The sequence below is a fragment of the Pithys albifrons genome, chromosome 1 (genome assembly GCF_047495875.1).
Source record: "Pithys albifrons albifrons isolate INPA30051 chromosome 1, PitAlb_v1, whole genome shotgun sequence".
Taxonomy (NCBI): domain Eukaryota; kingdom Metazoa; phylum Chordata; class Aves; order Passeriformes; family Thamnophilidae; genus Pithys; species Pithys albifrons.
Genome location: NC_092458.1, coordinates 84,133,697 through 84,155,755, shown reverse-complemented (window position 1 = coordinate 84,155,755; position 22,059 = coordinate 84,133,697). Strand labels below are relative to the sequence as shown.

Sequence of the window (22,059 nt, the reverse complement as noted above, 5' to 3'; positions counted from 1 at the left end):
CACCAGGTCTGAGTTAATGTCTCGTAGGCTTCAACTTTATTCCCAATACATTTTATTAAGAGCTCTTGACTGGATAATTATTATTTACTTGCAAATTGGCCTAATGAATTTCAGTGAACTTGAGCAATCTAAATACAAATTTCCCATTAAAATCATTCAGAGCTGGGCTTCACCACACACAGATGCCACGTGTAATTAAAGTGAATGGTAAATAGGACAACACATTTTCAAACCACTACGCCATACCTCTTTCACATGGGGTCAGATTTTTCCTTGCTCTGCCAGATTCTTGACCCTCTTCCCTTACATCTAACCAGGTACAATGCAGAGGTGTCAGCTGTTTGAACATTGTTAGATTTTAGCAAATCATTTGCCCCTTCCTTTGTAGATTGCTCAATCTCCTATGGCTGCAGCTGTACTGGCACTGTGTTCCTACCCTTGGAGCCATCTGAGAGAACAGAATCTCCCTGTGCTTGGGTGATTGTGATCTGAAATCCTCTGTTCCCTCTTCTACAGAGATGAAAGATGCAAATTATCTTTGTGCGTGAGTACAACCCTTTGTTTTTCTTTTTATTCTGACATCAATCATCTTATAGGCTATTGCAGTGCAGAAGCCCAACAATTATCCAAAATTACAAGGACAACGAGTGAACGGGTAGAAACAATTCTGAGATGACACCAGGTCCTGCAGCTTCACCAAGAGCATCAACTCTAATACTTTTGAGAGCAGAAAAACCTAAATGTCTCAAACCTGGGGATGGGAAGAAAAAGTCAACACCTAGATTTCAACAACTACAGTTAACACTTGCTTTTTATACAAATTTCCTTTCAGATTTCCCACATAGAATCGATTGGGTTGGAAAAAGACCTCAGAGATCATCAAATCCAACCCTTGGTCTAACTCCAGTCCATTTACCAGATCATGGCACTCAGTGCCACATCCAATCTCAGTTTAGAAACCTCCAGGGATGGGGAATCCACCCCCTCTCTGGGCAGCCCATTCCAATGCCTGATTACTCTGTCTGGAAAGAATTTTTTTCTGATCTCCAACTTAAATTTCCCCTGGCAGAGCTTGAGCCTGTGCCCCCTTGTCCTATTACTGAGTGCCTGGGAGAAAAGACCAACCCCCACCTGGCTAGAACTTCCCTTCTAGGTAGTTCTAGACAGTGATGAGGTCACCTCTGAGCCTCCTCTTCTCCAGGCTAAACAACCCCAGCTCCCTCAGCCTCTCCCCATAGGGCTTGTGCTCCAGTCCCTTCACCATCCTTGTTGCTCTTCTCTGGACCCGCTCCAGCCCCTCAATATCTTTCCTGAACTGAGGGACCATGGTGTGAAATGGTCACTCCCAAGCACAAATACAGGCTGGGTGGAGAATGGATCGAGAGCAGCTCTTTTCCACAGCCCTTCACTATTTGATTCTCAGTGATGGTAATATAGAAAGTGATCAATCTTTTGCATAGTGTATTATATGGAAGGAGCTCAAGGACAGCATGAGGAGAAAAAAAAGTAGAAATTTGTTCCAGTGCTTATAAAAACATGCCAAAATTTTGATATTGAAGATATGTATGTGCTGTGCCTACCACAGCATCCACCGTGGCCTAGAGCATATGGACACCGTTTAAATTAGAAACTTTATTGGGATAACAAACTGCAGAAATACTGGTGAAGTGCAAAAATGAGAGGAAGAAAAAAGAAAAAGTCTGTAACGAGCTTGCTCAACTCGCCAAGTATCTGCCCAGACACAGCTTCCTAATGAGAGACTCAACTGGGGATGCCAAAGACAAGTCAGATGATACAACGCAGCTGTCAGACGTGCAGGAGACTTTCAAAGCATTGCCCCAAAGGTGAAACACCAGAAACCAGTTTGCTAGAGCAGAAGCACTAAGAAAGGATATTTAATTCAAAAACACCTAAAGCAGCAGCAAACCTTTATGGTTATGAGCCTTTGGGCCACAAGATGTCAGTGCTAAAAAAGTAAGATCACAAAAAATGTGCAGTGATCATATTAGCCAAGTACCAAGCAAGCACCCATGTTTGCTAACGTGATAAACAAAAACCAGAATAGCTTGAGTTATCCAATTTTATTGTAGGAAAGCACATAAGGGGTCATTATTTACACTCATCTCTGTACAACTGGAAAGAATTTCTTCACTGCTTTGTTTATTGGCTAAAAATACACCTTTTTATAAAAAAACAACAACAGATTTATGAACACAGGTAGCATTTGGCTGCTGCACTAGAATGTTTCACACATTAAGTCCTTCTAGAAAATCCTACCAAAGCATTACTACATACCATGGGAGGTTCCTCTGCCTGCTAAGTCTGGCACACAGAAGTGATGCACAGACACTTCCTGACAGGAATGCCACGTGGATCACCTATTTACTGAATTCTTGTCCCTCTGTAGTCCCAGCTCACCTCCAGAAGGGAACACTGACAAATCGCCCAACTGCTGTTTACATGAAAGCATGTTCAGCCACCTCAGCTGATCAGAAAGACTTTGAGTACCAAAAGTTCTGCTGAATTGAAAAACTAAGATTTTCTTACCCGTTAAGTATCAGTTCAGGCCAGGATCACCCACACAGAAACAGATCCTGTAAAACTTAGTGGGATGTGGTTTGGAATTTTGCAGCTGGTACTTGATTACATTGTTCCTCAACATGTAAAAGTGTGCAACAGGAGAGCTGGATTACAACTCAGAGATGAAGGTGTTTGACTCCATTTTATGTAAAGAAACAAAAGACATAATGAACTGCTTTGTTCCTGTAATTCAATTAAACTTCATGTCCTGGTTGAAGTTCTGCTGCCGGAATGAACAGGTTTGTCCTCCCCCTGCACCACAAACAACCTGTGCCCTCCCCAAAGCTGCACCAGCTTCAATACAGCTCTAGAGGATGTAAACCAGCTCAGGATTTAGTCTGTAGCAATTGGCATTTTCCCTTTGAGGTGCAGTTCCCCCACAAGAACAAGAGTACTTTAGAATAATTTTTTTTTACTAAGAAATTAGGTACCAGTGCACAAATGCAAGTTTTAGACCAAAATAAGACTCAAAACAAAACAACCCCACAAAACAAAAAAACACACCAAAACCAAATGAACAAACCCCCACAAAACCCTGAACTCCTCAGATTCACTTCAGGGCGCTGTAAAAATAACCTTGATTTCTGTGTCCAAGCATTTACATAGTAAATATATTGCAGAAAACCTACAGGTCTTGGAGAGAAACTTTAGGTATGTAAAAACTGAAGATACAGCCCAGTGACATTACTACTCAAATGCTGATTGAGAACTGTCCTGTTTTTATTGAATCAATATAAAAAGACCTGCATTTCCTTGAAATCACCTTTAACTTGCTGAGTAAGTCCTGTATTTTCTGCTTAGGAGACCAACTGTTCTTCAGCAGCTTTATTTCAACGTCTGCCTTCTTTTCTGCACATACAAAGCTGTTCTGGCTTGTTTGCTATCTTGGACAGAGTATCTTGTTTTCCTGTAACCCAACAATCCCATAAATAGGTTTCTTTTAGTGATAGGCTTCACCTCCTGGCAGGTTTGGGCATTATATACACCTTGACAGGTTTGCTGAAGGGTATGGTTCCCTCTATGCCATTTTCAGATGGTGGGAGAGCCTCCAAGCTCTCACTCCAGGTAGATTTAGGAATTCTAGCAGATGCCTTGCTCCTGTTGGAATTGTAAGCCAGCAGCAACCGCACTTCAATCTGACATGGCTCTGCAGAGAAACAAACCCAGAACAACCCAAACATGACTGTCATTGCACAGCAAACAACCAACACTGAATGGATTTTCTCTCACATGTGCTGGGTAAGTACAGAGCCATTCTGGGCTGCCCAGAATCCAGTCTGGTGTTTGAAAACACAACTGTGCCATTGCATTCAGCACAGCAAAACTAAGGACTGTTTTAGGTTCCCCTCCCTTTTTTGTCCTTACTTAAAATCTCACCACTAACTCACTTTTAAGTTATTTTTGAAAGTTGCAATTTGTAACTCCAACCAAATAATGAAATCATTAAAATCCCCAACTAGGGGGCCCTGCTCACTGTATTTATGGCAGGATCAATCCATATGATGTCTGATTAGGATTTGTTGTGCAGATTACTTGATTCTCTTCTGTTGGAGACTTTCACACTGAGACACAGCCTCTTGCTCTTTCACCAACTGCAGCTCGGCAGATATTCCTAATACTGTCCATAGGATGATTTCACTTTATTCATCTCCCAGTGGTCACAACACAGTTGGAATTTCAGTCTTCACAGCATTACTCTGAGCAGTCTGCCGGACTTAACTTGTCCAACAAAATTTTCCTTTCTAAACTGAAAAAGAAGTTCCTTTAAGTTTTCCTTATGGACTTGTACTAGTTTTGGCTGGGATAAAGTTAACTTTCCTTCAGAGAAGCTTGCATGGTGACGTTTTGGATTTGTGACCCAAATGGGTGGATAACACAGGGATGTTGTAGCTATTACTGATCAGTGTAATACCCATGAGTTTTCTCATGTTGCCCTTCTGATTCTCTTCCCTGTCCCACTGGGGAGTGAGCATCAGGTGGTGTGTGGGGCTTAACTGATAACCAGGGATAACCCACAACAGGGGCACGTTAATGAAACCCACTGAAACCCACAGGATTTTAAGACTCCATGCCCAGAACTACAATGAGTTTCCAGCTGAGACATCATCAGCACACAGGAAATAAACCCTCCTGCACAGTTACCCCATGGTTCAGTGAACACCTCCCTGAGCTCACCCTTCTGTCACATCCCCAACTCTTCTGTTTTGTGCAGCTTGCAGTCACCTCTATCACTTCTGCTCTACAGCTGGAAGTTAATCTATGCTTTGTGCTTGGGCATTCTCCTTCCTAAGCACACTCTTTCTACGGGCCTTTAATGAGTTTGTCTTGAATTAAGACAATTTCTCCATTTTGAATTCGGATCCTGTTTCCTGAACCCCTCCCAGCTTAGTGCCCTCCCCCTTTTTTTATATGCTTAAGTACTAATGTCAAAGTTAATAATTAAAACAATGGCTGGAGGGACACCAGAACAGAATCCCTTAGGGCCAGCCCTTCCAGGGAACACTGCAGAAGTAGAAATAAGGACTTCATTCAGCTCCCTCTGGTACAGGATCAACCTTCAAACCCAGATGCTTCTCATCGTAGAAACAATACCATGTTTTCTTGTCCAAACAAAATAAAGACAGCAGGATGAGCAAGTACACCATGGCAGTGCTATATACAAAGGAGTATGTAAAGGAACATGGCACTAAATAAAATTCTGTTGGTTAAAAAAATAAAAATCACAAAATCCAATTAAAAACTGCTCAGAAAAAAAATCGCTCAGAGAAAACCCCCACATTTGAATAAATGTGAAGGGATTGAAAGACGACAGGACAAAGGAAGCTGTGAATGAAATACTCTCCACTTTTGCTGCTTCAAGTCCACAAGGCAATTACTGAAGTACTTCCATGGGGAAGTGTGAATGCCAGCTGAGACTGAACATCAACGCTGGAGTCATGTATTTCATCAGGGCTAAAGGGTGGATTTTTAGGGCATTAAAAGGGTGAAAGTTTAATGAGCATTGCAATTGTACTGCTGCGTACACACAGTTCCAAAGGTTCTCTGCTGTGCTCAGATACCTGTCAGATCCGAAACAATGAATTCCAAGGAGTCAGTTTACCGTGACTCCTCGCCTATACATGAGGATGCAGACCTGGCTCCTACAGCTGATCCTGCTCTGCACAGAAATGGGTGACCTCACCTTGAACACAACTCATGCAAAGACTCCCAGAGCTCTCCCAAGAGAGCAGCCCCTCCAGTCACCTGTGGAGCAGCAGTGCCCTGTCAACCAGGGAGACACAACTGCTCAAAGACTGCAAGGGCAGAAATCTGAGGGCAGCACCACCCACAGCTGTGGACTCCAGGATCCTCAGGGCCCCTGAGACTGTGGGCATGTACATCTTGTGTGCTGGAGACTGGGATGAAGCAAGACACGCTCCGGTCTTAGCAAAGTGCAGCCACACAATCACATGAACTTGCATTCATTAACATTACCTGTCCAGGCTGTGTGTGAGAGGTAAACTTGAGTTATCAGCCTGTGCCTTCCAGGGCCAGGATTTCGGAAGTCAGCTGGTTTAGGATGGATTAACTGTGCTTGTCCATCTGGATACAACACCTATAGGGGAACAAAAACAAAAAAGGAAACAACTGAATGACAACTGGACTAGGCATCTCCCCATGTGGGCTACTTGGGTGGTTTCTGTTTGAGCTGGGAAAGCGAGGAGGTGGCTTTAGCTTGGAGCCATGATATGAGTGCCACATCCAGCCATTCAGATCCATAGCACAGGTGATAAAAAACCACACTGCCATCAGCCTCTTCCTCTGCATTGTAACTGAGGTTTTAACTCCTTTGTTGTGCAGTGATGTTGCTATTTCACTTAGTTCATACCACGCCTACCTCCTCAGCTGCATTTGAAAGCAGTGATTCAGCAGCAGGGAGAAACACTGGAAATACACACAAGAGCCTGCATATTTCTGTGCTCTTTGGAACACCTTCTTTTGCTCCTCCTTCTCCCACTACACCAGCTGGAAGTTCAGCAGCAATTTTTTGTGTTCATATCCATAACGTGCCCAGCACATGTGGAAGCACAGAATGACTTCAAAGTGCTCAAAGCAACCTCTCAGGAATTTCACCCAAGTCAACTCCAGCGCACTACAGACAAGCCAGTTTCTGAACATGTGGTCCAAACACAGGAATCCAACATTGTTTCTAATAAAGTATACAATTATTTGCAATTTAGAAGTATTGACATCCTTGAAGAAACTACCCCCAAGATGCAATCTTGTTTGCACTTGTCAAGTGACTTCTTACCTGAACTTTAACGGTTCCCTGGGGATCCTGCACATGTTCCAGAGTTGCATCAACATCCAGTGCCACAACCAATCCTGATGTAAACCTCAGGGGATTATCAGATTCACCAGTAGGCTCAATGATATTTGCAGTAGCTCTATGCAGCTGTTAGGGGCAAAGTGATTGGCAAAAATAAGCAGGAGGGGAAAGCAGAAAGAAAAAAATTAAGTAATTACTGCTGTTCTTGACAGAAAAGTTCATGAACTTCAGAATTTTTTTTAGATACTGCCAGAAATTATTAAGTATTCCATATTTATAACAGTAGTACTGAGGATGCTAGGTAAGAAGACAAAGCCTTTGTAGAAGTAACACCTGTGACTGACCAAGAATCTGAATTCTAAATGCTTCATGGTATATTAGGAGCTAGTCAGATGCTAAGACAATCCACAAGGATATTGCATTTTCATGTTCCATGTTAAACCAACCTGCTCTGGAAGAGGAAGGTGGAGGAAGGTACTTTGTCGTAGTGTTGTCTGAAGAATCTTGACCACTTCTGAAGGCTTGGATGTCACAAGTCTGGGCATTAAGTCCAGCAATTTATCTACAAAACTGCCTTGCATATGTGGGAGTTCAGAGATGAAACATCTATATTAGGAATAAAATAAAAATCAAGTAAATTTTTTAAACTTTTTCTACAGTACTGTTATTTTCACTCTAGCAACTTAATCCTTGTATTTAGTTACAATGACAGAATCAGACATGTACGTTCCCCCTCTGATGTGCACCTCACACATGAGAGATGATTTTGGCTACTGTTGTTGGATCATCCTGTGTGCTCAGACTACACCATCAAGGGCTATGTGGTGTGGCCAGCAGGTCGAGGGAGGCAGTGCTTCCCCCTGGCTTTGCTGAGACCCTCCCTATAGTATTTGTCCAGCTCGCCGGGCCCCAACATAAGAAGCACATGGACCTGCTGGAGTGACTTCACAGGAGGCCACGAAGATGCTCAGGGGCTGGAGCACCTCTGCCATGGAGAAAGGCTGAGAGAACTGGGGTTGTTTAGCCTGGAGAAGAGAAGGCTCTGGGGAGACCTCACTGAGAATTTTCAGTACTAAAACAGGACTTAAAAAGAAGCGGGAGAGCGACTTTTTTACACAGGCAGATAGTAATAGGACAAGGAGGAATGGTTTTAAACTACAAGAGGAGAGATTTAGATTAGATGTTAGGAGGAAATTCTTTGCTGTGTGGGTGGTGAGGCACTGGCACACGCTGCCCAGAGAAGCTGTGGATGTCCTATTCCAGAAGTGTTCAAGGCCAGGTTGGATGGGGCCATGGTTAAATGGTCCCACAGCAATGGAGTCAGACTGAGCTGGTCTCTACTGATCCTTCCAACCCAAACCATTTTGTGATTATATGACTTTATTACTCAGAAGGGAACTGGATAGTTAGACCAGAGACAGATATCCTGAGCAGGCTGAGCACAATTTTATCTCTAGTTCTGACAAAATTCACATTTATTTGTATTCCATATGCTTGGCAGTTGTGGTTGGTTAGCTGATGAGAAAAGGGGGCCAAACCTACCCATTGCCTAGTTCCTTTGGTAGCTGGAGAACAGAACTGTTCATCTGCTTTTTATCTTTTCCTTGTACCAAGTCTCAAGATCAGCAGAACTCATCACTATGTCACAGAACCATAGAATTATGTGGGCTGGAAGGGACCTTAAAGATCATCCAGTTCCAACCCCTTTGCCATGGGCAGGGACACCTTCCACTGGAATTAATCTGTTCATGAAAATTGAGACTCAAAGCATCTATTCTCCCCAAAAGCAAAGGTGGCTACTTAAGAGGTGGCAAAAATAGTAGACAGGGCCAGGAAAAATACTGCAAAATTCTTGTGTGACTTACTACTATATGAAGAGCATGTCAAGGGTAATCTGGTTTTTATTAATCCTTGAAAGATTAGATTGTATTAGGGGTCTTGAAACAGAGTAACAAATGAAATATTTATCAAAATAGCATCCACTTAAGGTAGATAAATCCTTATAAATACAAGAAAAAGCATCAGTTACTCGATAAAAAATTAATTCAGAGCACATGTTCCTGAAGTACCAGCATAATATCCTGATGTTAAGTACTTCAACTACAAAGGTTCTTCTTGCTTAATTATTATCCCATGATAGTTCCCAATGTAGGACAGCAGGGAAGGGAGATGCAAAGAGATGAAAAACAAACGGACTATCCCCTGCTGACAATGGTGATGGAAGTTTCTAACAACGTGAAGAAGCAATGGAGTTTGTCACCTCTGGAAGGAATCCACTTCTTGCAGGAATTTTTCACACATCCCAAAAAGGGGTTCGACTCTGTAACGAAAATAATATTCTTTGGTTTTGTTTTAAAGAAACAAAAACTGCTCTATGGCTATAAGCATTTAGGGGTTTGGAAACCCATTAAAGCTCCTAAAAACAGGAAGATCTTACAATTTTTAGGCCAGAAAAGTGATCCTCACATGTATCTCCCCCTCTCACAAAAAACTCCTTTTGCATGAGGCACTACTTAAGTTCCCAAAACCTCTGTTAGAAAATATTTCCAGCATCAAACCAGAGGTTAAAAGGCAAATATATTATGGACCTCTGTGATAACACAGTAAATTGATGGCATCCAACTCAAAACAAAAGCGAACAAATTAGGACACCAACTACTTTGCTCTAATTCCACCAAGTGGATTTCTAATTCTACGACCACCGAAATGGACGTGGTTACTCCAGCAGCCAAAATGAACCATTCAGCCTCTTGTGTACCTAAGCCAAGCAGGCACAGGAGCAGTTTGTGCCTGAATCACACACCCATTAGCTGCAGATCAGGCAAGAAGACAATGCTTCTCTGATGCTAAAAATTCAGCAACTAATACTAATAAAGCAAGTATCATTAGTGCATTCTTTTGATATGTGACTTTTCCTCATTTAAACAGGTTCCAGATATCAACTTTACAACATTTTTAACCTATTTCTAAGCTCACAGATGAGAGCACTCAACCCCCAAAACTCATGTTCCTCATTTTTATGTCTAATTCAGGATTGGTCACTGTACAGTCACACCAAAGGCAAAAGAAGGCTCTTCACCCTGAATTACTTTAGCAAATGGTTACTGGCACGTTGTCATGTTATGTGTCTAATTTATCCTTGCTGGTTTTTTTTAAACAAAGCTTACAACTTTAAACTAAGCTTACAGCTAACCCCAGAAGATCCTTTGACCAGGTGTCCTTACCCTCTAGTGGTACGTGCAGTCACTATAAGCTGCAAGGCCTTTGCTTGCAGTCTCATGTGGTGAATAATGACCACTTGTCTACTTTCCACTCCACTGTACATGAACTCCATTTTATAGGTTTCTTCCAAGATCTGCCAGACAGACACCACAGGAATAAAAACCATCAGACTTAAACTCTGGTACAAGCACAGTCACAAGGTTCTGGTACTTTTCCTTATACCAAGGAATACATTAATCCACAAGTCTCATTCTTTGGGTGAAATTCTTCACGGTGTAAAGTGGTACCTCATACTAGAAGGTTATCTTGGCTGTATTAAAGAAACAATTCATGAAACTTGGCCTGGAGTCAAACACTCCCTCCACCAGCAGTCTATCTTTTGCTACTCCATTTAAAATTTCTAGGGGTAAAGCACTCAGTGAGTCTCACTGGCTACTCTGGAATGCAAACATGAGCAGCAAAACAGAGCAACCTCAATGGTCCTGCTCAGGTTTACATTTTTAGAGCCAGACCTGACAAGTTCTCCTGAAAACAACTTTACATTCTACAAGGCTTTGTGTACTGAAGCTGAAGATAGGAACTATCACAAGGTAAGTGTCACCTTGGGTTACTTTGGAGACAAGCTTAGACGGGACATTGCACAGTTTTACTCATCATACTTTATCTGTCAAATAGATGGGCTTAAGTAGACAAGAGGAAATGCTCGAATTAATACAGTTGAGTTCAGTATGACTGTACATAAGCCAATAACTTCCAAGTTATTTAACAGGAAATATTCCCTCACCTTGCATTGACAGGAAGTGGTCTGTATTCACCATCACAACAGATAAAACCTCCCAGGGGGTTCACATACTACTGAAAAGGGCAGCCAAGACAGACAGTTCAATCAGAGATTTCAAAAGCTGAAAAGCTTTTGTTTCTACTCATCAACAGCAGAGAAGGCTTTGATGTGCACCAGTACCTGCCTACTATATCTTAATTATCTGAAAACTCAAACTGTCATCAGTTTCCCACGAGATCCATGAACTTGGTTTTATGTTTCCAGATTATTTAATAGCTTGTTTGTTTCTTTATCTTTTCTTAGCACTTAGCTTCAGTTTTTTCAGAATCAGATCACCTACACATCACAGAATCAGAATAACTCAGACTGGATGGGACCTCTAGAGGTCATCTAGCCTGGTGCTCTGCTCAGAGCAGGTCTAATTAGATTTAGTTACTCAGAGCCACATCAAATTGCAAACACCTCCAAGGACAGAGATTGCCCCCCAACTCTGTGGGCAACATATTACAGTATTTAACCATCCTTACAGTACATTTTCCCTTTATATCTAATTGAAATTTCTCATCATTTGCCCACTGCCCCTTGTCCAGAGCACTCTGGCTCTGTCTCATCTGTATCCTACAATGAGACAGTGGTAGACAGTAGTAAATCCACCCTTCTCCAGGCTGGACAATCCCAGCTTCCTCAGCCTCTCCTTACAGGGAATGTTCCCCAGCCCCTGACCACCTTGATGGCTCTTTGCTGAACTTGCCCCAGTTTGTCAGCATCTTCCTTCTACTGGGGAGGCCAAGACACAACACAGCCCTCCAGATATCATCTCCCAGAGCTGCACTTCCCCAGACCAAGGCATCTCACGTGCAGTTGGCCTCCAGTACTGCATAACAGTCAATGTGCTGTCCACCAAGACCACCATGCTGAATATCATGAGGTTCGTGTCATCCCAGTTCCCCAGCCTGTCTAGATCAGCAGTGATGTCCTCCAGCAAATCAACTGGTTCCTCAATTTAGAGGAGCCTTCTAACCTTCTTATTCAACTAGAATCCTGCAAGTTTGATGCAAAGGAAATGATGGGAGACTGTGTCAAAGGCTTTGCTAGAGCCAAGAGACATGACAGCCCCTTGTCCTCACAGCAGCAAGTTCCCCTGCCACAAAGAGCAACAATATTGGTCAGTCAGAATTTGCCCTTGGGAAGTTTTGGCTGTTCCAAATCACTTTGCTGATCTTATTTAGAAACAGCTTTTGAAAGAATTTGGTTCATAACCTTCCCCAGAAATGACATGAGGACAAGGAGTTCACAGTTTCCTGGATCTTTTCTGCTCTTCTGAAAGATGGGTGCAACATTAGCCTTTTCACAGTTCTCGGGAACCTTCCTTACCACTCATCTTTTGAAGAGAAATTACTCCGCTTTGAGAAGCTAAGATTTACATGGACAGACTACAGTGGAAGGTCAGAAGACCCTGAGATTAGCTCAGCTGGTTAAAACTTGGTTGTAATAATGCCAATGTCATGGGTTCAATCCCCCATGTGGGCCATTGACTTAATTGTTGGACTCGATGATCCTTGTGGGTCCCTTCCAATTCAGAATAGTCTGTGTGTGATTCTGTGTGAAATGTATCACTGTTGCACGGCCAAGGAAGGACTCACACCTGAGGACTTGGGTCCATGAGCTGTTTCCACCTCACCTGTTTTGCTGCAGTAGATGCTAATGCATTCTGTTTCAGATACAGAGGAGCTGCCACATTCCACAACTTCTCCTGCAAGGCCTACAAGAAGAAAACCATGAAATGATGCTAAATAACCAATTCAGTCTGAACAGTTGGATGAAAAAGCAGGCCAAAGTTTTCTTTAGTGCTTTTAAATACAACACAGTGAACCAAGGCCTCAAAAATATATATTGTTCTATAAATACACAGAGAGACACCTACACAACTAGAAAATAGAAGTTGAGAATACTAACAAAGCTGTGAATTAGAGACTGGCTGAGCCTAACTCCTCGTACTCTATCAAGAAAAACAAAATCCCACTGCGTTATCACCACCTGGAGACCAGGATCAGGGCAATCTCAGATTTCAGGCAAAAAGTGGAATCAGTAACAACTGTCCACATAAAACACACACAGTTACATTTCTGAACTTTCCTGCTGACAGGCCCCATCCCACCAACGATCCTGGAGTTACTACAAATACTGAGTCTAAATCAGCCACTGATATTTGTATTTAAAAAAAAAACAACCAAAAAACCCAACAAACCCAAAAAAACTCCCCCAAACAAAAACTCAGATACCTAACCATACCCTACTTGCTTTTTGGTTTATGTTTAAAAAACGTAGAAAGCTTGACTGGATGATTTGTATCACTGCCTCCCTTTTTGAATCTGTCTCTCCTTAGATACAGCTACATGAAAAGCTGGCTGTGGACAAAGCTCAAGCTCTATATCCTTCAGCCAGGCTGGCCCCAGAATACCAGCTAACTACCCCTAAAATCACAGGATGTGTAGAGCCTTTAAAGGTCTGGAACACCTCTGAGCCTCAAGAGGCTGGGCAATTGAGATACCTTTTTCCCCAACAGCTTTTTTTTCTACTGGGGGAAGAAGGAACTGGAAAGAAATCTACTGGAAAGGGCTGCTCTTGACATTTGGGTTCTCTCTGCAGTATCAGAATTTCTAATTGTATGATATTAGTGAAGGTGTCCTTGCCCATGGCAAGAGGGGTGGAATTAAAGGATCCTCAAGGTCCCTTACAACTCAAACCATTCTGTGATTCCACAATACTCTAAGTTACTTTTCACTCCATGCACATTACTGACTCCTCTGCATCACTGACCATTGACTGGTTCTATAACTCAAGCCAAGAACGGCTGATGCAGCTTTTACCCCCTTCTTCCAAACAGAGCACTCCTCTGCCAGACAGAAAAACCATCTGGTTCACTCCAGTCAAACCCTGCAGAAGGGTAACAAAGCCATCTCCAAATGCTGGTCCTGTGCCTGGACAGCACCTTTCATTCTGCATTTAGCTGGGATTGTACTGAACTGTAACAATGATCATCTAAAATACCTTCTTTGGGTGATAAACGTATTCCAAGGATTTCAGCCTGCCACAAGATACCCCAACTGGCAGCTATGCCTTCAGCAAAGCAACTGAAATCCCTCCTTCATTTTACATAACAAAGCTTCTACCGAGTCCCTTCTGGAATCCTGTTTGTCGCTTCCTTTAGTTCTTGCTTTACATGTGTGTAAGTTACAGTCAAGCACTAAAGAATGCCAGGAGACCAACTTAAATACTACTGCCAGCTTACAGCCCTGAGCAACCTGATCCAGTGGAATCCAGTGATCGCAGGGGGTTAGAACTGCATGGTCACTTCCAACCCAAGCTTTTCTATGATTCTATAAAGCAAAAAAATTAGCTCTGTTTACAGTGAGAAGCTGACTTCCAAAAGGGGCTTTTGAAAAGGGCTGCTGCCACAGTGTCAAAGTAACCACTTCACCTGGTAACACCAAAAAGATGATCATTTCAACCCTGTAAAATAAAGCATGACTGATATTTTGCTCAATCAAGTCTTAAAAACCCCTTTGGCATTGGTGACAAAAAAAGCTGTCTGCAAATCACTGCCTATAAAAACTCCACTCAAAGCAGCAGTTTAGCAGAAAACATTTCAGTGGCCACTAGCAGGGAAAAGTTACTCTCATAACATCAAAAAGCCACAGAATAATTGCCCTCACTGTGATTTCCATCAGATAATAAACTCTGCACTGACAAAATACACACACAGCAACATGAGCCCTAGGTACTGCAGCAGAGATCTGCACTGGCATACTCATTGGCAAAGTCAGTGCACAAATATTGTGGCACAGGAGGGAAGCAGGATCAGCAGAAATCCATGGAACTGCATTTTCATCATACATCTGTTTTCAGCACCAGTATCACAACATGAAAGTGCACCACTGTGAGGGACTGGAGGTGTTTTTGAGAATTGCCCAAAAAACCCAAAGTCAAACCTTGATGAGGAGCAGCTGACACTGAAGGTAAGTTGCAGTGAAATCTGCCATCCCTGCCAGTTCTGACTGCAATTCTCCAAGCCTCTGAAGATCACTGAAGCATGTGGAAAAAAAAAGAAAAGAAAAAATAACATTGAGACAGGGAGCAGTTTAATCTAAACACACTCAGAGCACAGCAACAATGAATCCAGCTATTCTTGCCTCCTGCATTTATTAGAGCAAGCACCAGAAACAGCAGCAAAACACACACCACAACCCAGTTTGCACCCTGGGACTTGGCATGTCCCTTCTTCCAGGAGGCTGACACCAGCACAGCAGTGCAAGCACTCATTCTGTCAGCCCACATGACTCTGCAGACCCACGGGAACCATGAAGTGTGGCAGTTCCAGATTTAACTTAAAACACTCCAGACTTCTACAGCAGCTAACGACCGACTTGTGTTGCACTGCTGGGAAATCAAACTATTCACTGGCTAAGAAAGGTTGTTTGGAACGTGTCAGGCTCACCCAACCAAGGGTATCTGATGCAGAGCTCCCTTTTTAAGCCAAGCTGGAATCTGATGTACAGATATTTGCCCAACTATATGCTGTGTGTTGTCTGGTATTTCTTGTAAATCATACTGCAATATAAGCAGTTTTTAACTTGATAGAAGAAAAAATGTCAGTTAATGGAACCCAAAAAGGCTTTGGTTCTGTACTGTTGGGCATGTTTTTAAAAACTGTGCATTAAGAAAACAAAACTAATTTTTGTTACAGAAACTAAAATAGGCTGGATGATGTGGTTTCACTGACTCTTCTTTGCATTTTGCCTTGATCCAAAGTCTACTAAAATTGTCACATTTCTTCCATGTTTCCTACTGTGTTAATAAAGTATGTTTTTTTCAGATGATAATTTCCTCTTGTTTATTTTAGATTTATCTTCACATTTAGGATGCAATTCTGAAATGCTGGCTCTGCCAAACCAGAAGCTTGCTGAGCCCTGGGACATTCACAAAAATTCATGAGATTATCTGTTTAACATGCAGCCAAAGAAAATCTCTCCTAAGCGGAGAATCATAGAATCATTTATGTTGGAAAACTCCTCTAAGATCATTCAGCCCAACCATTAACCCAGCACTGTCAAGCCTACCAATAAACCATACCCCCAAGTGCCACATCTACACATCTTTTAAATCTCTCCTGGCATAGTGGCTCTACCACTTCCTTGGGCAGTCTGTTCCAGTGCTTGACAACCACTTCCATGAAGAAATTTTCCCTAATATCTAATCTAAACCTCCCTGGCACAACTTGAAGCCATTTCCTCATATCCTCTTGCTTATTACTTGGGAGAAGAGACCAACGCCCCCCACTTGGCTACAACCTCCTTTCAGAAAGTGGTATAGAGTGCAAGAACACCCCCCTGAGCCTCCTTTTCTCCAGGCTAAACACCTCCAGCTCCCTCAGCTGCTTCTCATCAGACTTGTGCTCCACACCCTTACAAATTCCACTGCCCTTCTCTGGGCACACTCCAGCACTTTAATGTCTTTCTTGTAGTGAGGGGTTGTGCCTTCCTATAATGCAACAACAGTGGAGCCAGCCTCAGCCTTACACAGCAACTCCATTTCATCTTTTTCCAGAGAGCAGAGCAAAGAGAAGGCTCCAGGGTGCTTAATTCCCACGTCACAATTCATCACAACACACTAAAGGGGAACAAGATGTCATCTCTCAGCTAACAGCTGGGCAGATATTCCATTTACCAGTTCCCAATTCCACTAATTCTACTTCCTTACAAATCTTAAACAGATTTCAATACCACTGCAAGACAAAAAAAAATCCTGTTGTATAGATGGAGAAACTAAACGACAAAGATGGACTTGCCAAAAAGCTTGTCTTATATTTCTACCCACACTGCAGACTAGTGTTCTCCCTCCAAGCTCTGCAGCCGAAAATTTAAGTCCCAAGTAGACACCAGCTCCACAAGGTCTGTGTTATTTTCTTGGATAACAATAAGGATAAAGGAGGAGGGAGTCAAGTCCCATGGCAGAATTCACTGCTGTGAGCTGCTTCTATCCCTTTTCTCTCTGCAACAAAATGGCTGGTGCAGTGAACTCTTGCCCTCTCCAGAATAACGTTTAACACTTTTTTTTTGTTTTGTCCAAACCCTCCCTTCTCTTAAGAACAGCAAACAGCAGTGGGTCTAGTGTGGTTTCATGGGGGGCAATCCCGGTAGGAAAAAAGCCAAGACAATAATGTCCATCAACTCAAAAATCGTAAACAGTCATGGCCTGCAAGGTTCCCAGACCTTCATGCCTTTAAGATTCTGGATGCTCTGCCAAGTGTTTCAAGTGTTTAGTGTACTAAATGCTTTGAGACTGTATTTCAGCTGGTGCACAGTAGCTGCAAAACAGCTGAGGATACACCGTACAGTTTCCACAGCTGGGTTTTCAGCAAGGACCACACTGTTTATTCTGTGCTGCAGCTGAGCCTGAAAGTGATTCACAGCTTCACACAGAAGAAAAGGCACCTATTTTGGAGGAAGAAAAGGAATCATACTCTTTTGGAATTCCATATTCCAAACAAAGTGTTTTGGCTTGTTTTTCTCTCTCACAAAATAAGGCTCTTTTCCTCTTTCCAAGCAGAGGAACCACATTGAAAAGATCCTTTTCAAATGTTTTGTTTGTGTAGATCAGTCTAGAGATAAATGGAAGAGGCAGCGTAAAACCCACACTGAGAAGCAACACCACCCCCCTTATCTCTACAGCAGCGTGCAGTAACAGTGTCTGGGTCAGGAAAAACCCTCTGATTTGCCCCTAATGAAGAATGCCTGAGTCCTTTGTAAGTGGGACTGACAAAGAGAACCCAACAAAGCACCAGAATCAGGTCCTCTTCTGCAGAATGAAAGGTCACAGGACCTGGAAAACAGAAGAGCAAAGGGGACAACCTCTCTCCCCCCCCCAAAACCAAAACAAATAAACCTTGTGCACATGTATTACAAATAATGTGATCAAAGTGAGGAATTCTTACAGAGACACAAAACTGAAAATGACACACAAGGCTGTCAACCACAAACTATAAAAACTGAGAGTTTATTTTACCATAAGTGAGCAGTCCAAGAGAACACCTGACTCTTACCCCACTCTGAAAAGATGTTGCCCCAAAATGCACACAGGGGCAGTGCCAGATGTGAAACTGTCAGTTTGATTTAAAACAGGCCATGAACACTCTTTTATCCCAACAGTCTCTAGAAGGCTCAAGTTAAGTGCTTGATATCAAAGTACATATGCAGAAGCAAAGCACCTGTGTCAGAACAAATGGAAATCTTAAACCATCCTTCCGTGAACAGTCAGCTTGCAACCTTACCGGATGGTAAATTCCAGCAGCTCCTGTATGCCCTGTGGGTCAAGGTGCTGGAGGTTGTAAACCCTCTCCAGGCTCTGATGTAGAAACTGCTGGGAAGGATCCTCATGTGGGGTAATACTGGGAGAGACAGGGGAGGACACCAGCTTTCTACCTGGCAACTATACAAGAAAGGACACATAAACAAAAGAAGATAGAAGTCTAACAGAAATAATAACATAGTAAAATGCTGTCTTATTATGTAACAGTGACAAACTGAGAGCTCCAATTCATTTCTAAAACTCAAAATTTATAAGAAGGCTTTCAAGTCTGCATCTTCAATCATAGAATCAATTGGGGTGGAAAAGACCTCCGAGATCCAACTCCAGTTGGAGTCCAACTCCAGTTTCTTTACCAGATCATGGCACTCAGTGCCACGACCAATCTCAAGTTTAAAAACCTCCCAGGATGGGGAATCCACCACCTCTCTGGGAAGGCCATTCCAATGCCTGTTACTCTCTCTGGAAAGAATTGTTTTCTGATCTCCAACTTAAATTTCCCCTGGCAGAGCTTGAGCCTGTGCCCCCTTGTCCTATTGCTGAGTGCCTGGGAGAAGAGACCAGCCCCCACCTGGCCAGAACTTCCCTTCAGGAAGTTCTAGACAGTGATGAGGTCACCTCTGAGCCTCCTCTTCTCCAGGCTAAACAACTCCAGCTCCCTCAGCCTCTCCCCACAGGACTTGTGCTCCAGTTCCTTCTCCAGCCTTGTTGCTCTTCTCTGGACCCACTCCAGACCCTCAATATCTTTCCTGAACTGAGGGGCCCCGAATCTTTGTTAGCTAATACTCCCCATTTTACAATCCACTTGCAGCTCGAGATCCTCAGGTTAAATTTCAACATCCCCTTGATGGAAATATTTTCCTCATTTATTAACTATGACACTTTGAAGTCAAGGCAAGTCCAAGACCACATAAACCACCACTCATTTTATGAGCTATGGTAAGACTTAGGACCAGCTTCAATCCCACCTGTACTACCAAGCAGGAAAACATGTTTCAAAGCATCAGGGAACACCATCTCACCTACAAGTAAACCATTAAGGTATGACACAAGTCAAATGTTGGAAGATCTACAAAGGCTAAGCTCCCTTTTCCCACACACAGGTAGAGCTACAGGAAGTTCCCAGGAATGCTGCTCTCCCAGTAGTCTTTCCTAACCAGCAAACAACGTGCTACTCTCACTTAAGAGCAATAATGTTATTATTCTCCCCAAAATATTACAAAATCCATATTGTAACAATTTAACATTTGTCTCTCCTGCCTTAATGCACATTTCAATACTAATTCATGTGGTGCTTAAGAGATAAAGCTTTTAGCACGAATTGTTACAGACAGAAATGGAAGAGACCAGCAATATTCATGGGAGTGGCAAAGTGCAAAGTAAAGTGGTTCAACTTACTCTTAATGGAGGGACCAGATGAGAGAGGCTGTCCCGAAGATACGCGTAATGTCTGAATGTATGATCAGAGAACAGGGCAGGCATCGTTGGGCAACTTTTAGCAGCATTAAAAATCAGAACCAGAACAGCAATGTCTATTGAAAATGGATTGTTAAAGAAAAACAATGGCAAGAAGAGCTCCTCAGGGATGCGAAGTTAAAGCAACAACAACTCAACAACCCTTTCTTTGCTTGGGACTTAGCTATGAAGTTCTTTATAGTTGGAAAATACTCAGCAAAACCCGAAGAAATGATTGTCTGAGCAGATGAAAACCAAGTACAAACAGAAAACAATACAGGATGAGCCATACTGGAGGAAGGATGCTACCAGCAGTGTGGAATGGCTCAGAGGCAACACACAGGAATTAGCTCACTTGGTTAAAACTTGGTTGTAATAATGCCAAGGTTCAATCCCCTATGTGGGCCATTGACTTAAGAGTTGGACTCTATGATCCTTGTGCGTCCCTTCCAACTCAGAATAGTCTGTGAATCTGTGAAGCCAGGGATCATAAATGCCAAACAGACTCATCAGGTGGAGCTTCACTCTTCCTCAAAGCTTACACTGTGCCTCTCAGTTTGAATCACAGAATCAGAGAATGCTTTGGGTTGGAAGAGACCTTAAACACCATCTAATTTCAATCCCCCTACCACAGGCAGGAACACCTTCCACTAGACCAGGTTGCTCAGGTTGTTTGGTACCTAAAAAACACCCAAAATTACTCATTTATGGCCAAGTCTTTGAAAACTGCTGCATTTCCTAAGATGCTCTGAAAAACATCCCTCTATGCAGACTTTAAGTAACTCAAAGAATCAAACATGGGAAGATTATATTGAAAGAGAAAACACATTTTCACAGTGTGAGAGCCACAGAAACAGGGAGCAACCAAAGGCTCTCACAGTTAGCCCAAAGGCTGACACCTGCAACACGCCTGACCTCACAACAGGAGCGCATGAAAGGATCCCAGTGCAAGGCCTACAATCATTGGGGCACTCAGGGTACCTCCCCAAATGGGCACTCAGGGAAGAAGCAGGTTCAGCCACAGAATGGACTGAACCTACACTCTCATCTCCTGAAAAATCTTCTGCATCCATGGGCTGCCAAGCAAAAGGGTTTCACCTGACAAACCAATTTCTGCTCTTTACTCAGAATCCTTTACAAATTTCCAGCTTAAGCTATTCAGCTAACCTCTCCTGTGGGGAGAGGCTGAGGGAGCTGGAGTTGTTTAATCTGGAGAAGAGGAGGCTCAGAGGTGACCTCATCACTGTCCAGAACTACCTGAAGGGAAGTTCTAGCCAGGTGGGGGTTGGTCTCTTCTCCCAGGCACTCAGCAATAGGACAAGGGGGCACGGGCTCAAGCTCTGCCAGGGGAAATTTAAGTTGGAGATCAGAAACAAATTCTTTCCAGAGAGAGTAATTAGGCATTGGAATGGGCTGCCCAGAGAGGTGGTGGATTCCCCATCCCTGGAGGTTTTTAAACTGAGACTGGCCGTGGTACTGAGTGCCATGATCTGGTAAAGGGACTGGAGTTGGACCAAGGGTTGGACTTGATGATCTCTGAGGTCTTTTCCACCCCAATTGATTTTATGATTCAAATTTGCTAAGTGCTGTGCATGAAACAAAATCATGTGTTTAATTATCAGTTTACACTGGAAACATACCATTGTCATCTACCTTGTAGCTTCTGGCTTGCAGGCCTGTCTTCACATAATACAGGTCCATAAAATTTGGTGTCAAGTTACCTCTAAAACATTCTCTAAAATAATCTTCCATGGTTCAGCACAGGAAGGTGCACTGAGTTTAACAACAGCCTTCTCCCCCCTGTAATGTTCCTTCAATTCTCAACGCACAGGACAACTTAACTCAATTATTACTAAACCATCTAATTATGGATTTGTTCACCTGATTCTAACTCTTTTCAATTCTCACAAGGTATTTATTTAATTTGTACAGAATTTCTGGTCAATGGCCTGTGACTGGTGAGAAAAATTAGGAGCAGCTTCCAGAGAAAGGTTTCGGTCCAATGTGTCTCAGCATGTCAGAAATAACATTATATTCTGCAGTCACAAAGAAGGGAAGCAAGGAGTGTAACATTGAAAAAAATTGCATTTCCAAGTTATCCCCTATATTTGAGGATAATGGTGTAACAATAATAGAATCATAGAATCAACTGGGTTGGGAAAGACCTCCGAGATCATCAAGTCCAACCCTTGGTCCAACTCCAGTTCCTTTACCAGATCATGGCACTCAGTGCCACGGCCAATCTCAGTTTAAAAACCTCCAGGGATGGGGAATCCACCACCTCTCTGGGCAGCCCATTCCAATGCCTGATTACTCTGTCTGGAAAGAATTTTTTTTTCTGATCTCC

At 42.8% G+C, this 22,059-nt stretch overlaps 1 protein-coding gene across 2 annotated transcripts in view; it reads right to left on the bottom strand.

The window, feature by feature from the left end:
- Positions 1-2,066: 2,066 nt before the first annotated feature.
- The window catches only part of INTS4 (integrator complex subunit 4), a 36,293-nt gene continuing 16,300 nt past the window's right edge, over positions 2,067-22,059 (bottom strand). For both annotated transcript variants that reach the window (XM_071556951.1, XM_071556958.1), the window contains exons 14-23: positions 19,656-19,789; positions 18,223-18,380; positions 14,885-14,978; positions 12,574-12,654; positions 10,114-10,244; positions 9,150-9,209; positions 7,336-7,495; positions 6,872-7,015; positions 6,055-6,175; positions 2,067-3,727 (exon numbers count right to left, since the gene is read on the bottom strand). In XM_071556951.1, coding sequence (XP_071413052.1) covers positions 3,534-3,727; positions 6,055-6,175; positions 6,872-7,015; positions 7,336-7,495; positions 9,150-9,209; positions 10,114-10,244; positions 12,574-12,654; positions 14,885-14,978; positions 18,223-18,380; positions 19,656-19,789 — 1,277 coding nt within the window. In that variant the 3' untranslated portion in view covers positions 2,067-3,533. The remainder of the gene's footprint in view (positions 3,728-6,054; positions 6,176-6,871; positions 7,016-7,335; positions 7,496-9,149; positions 9,210-10,113; positions 10,245-12,573; positions 12,655-14,884; positions 14,979-18,222; positions 18,381-19,655; positions 19,790-22,059) is intronic.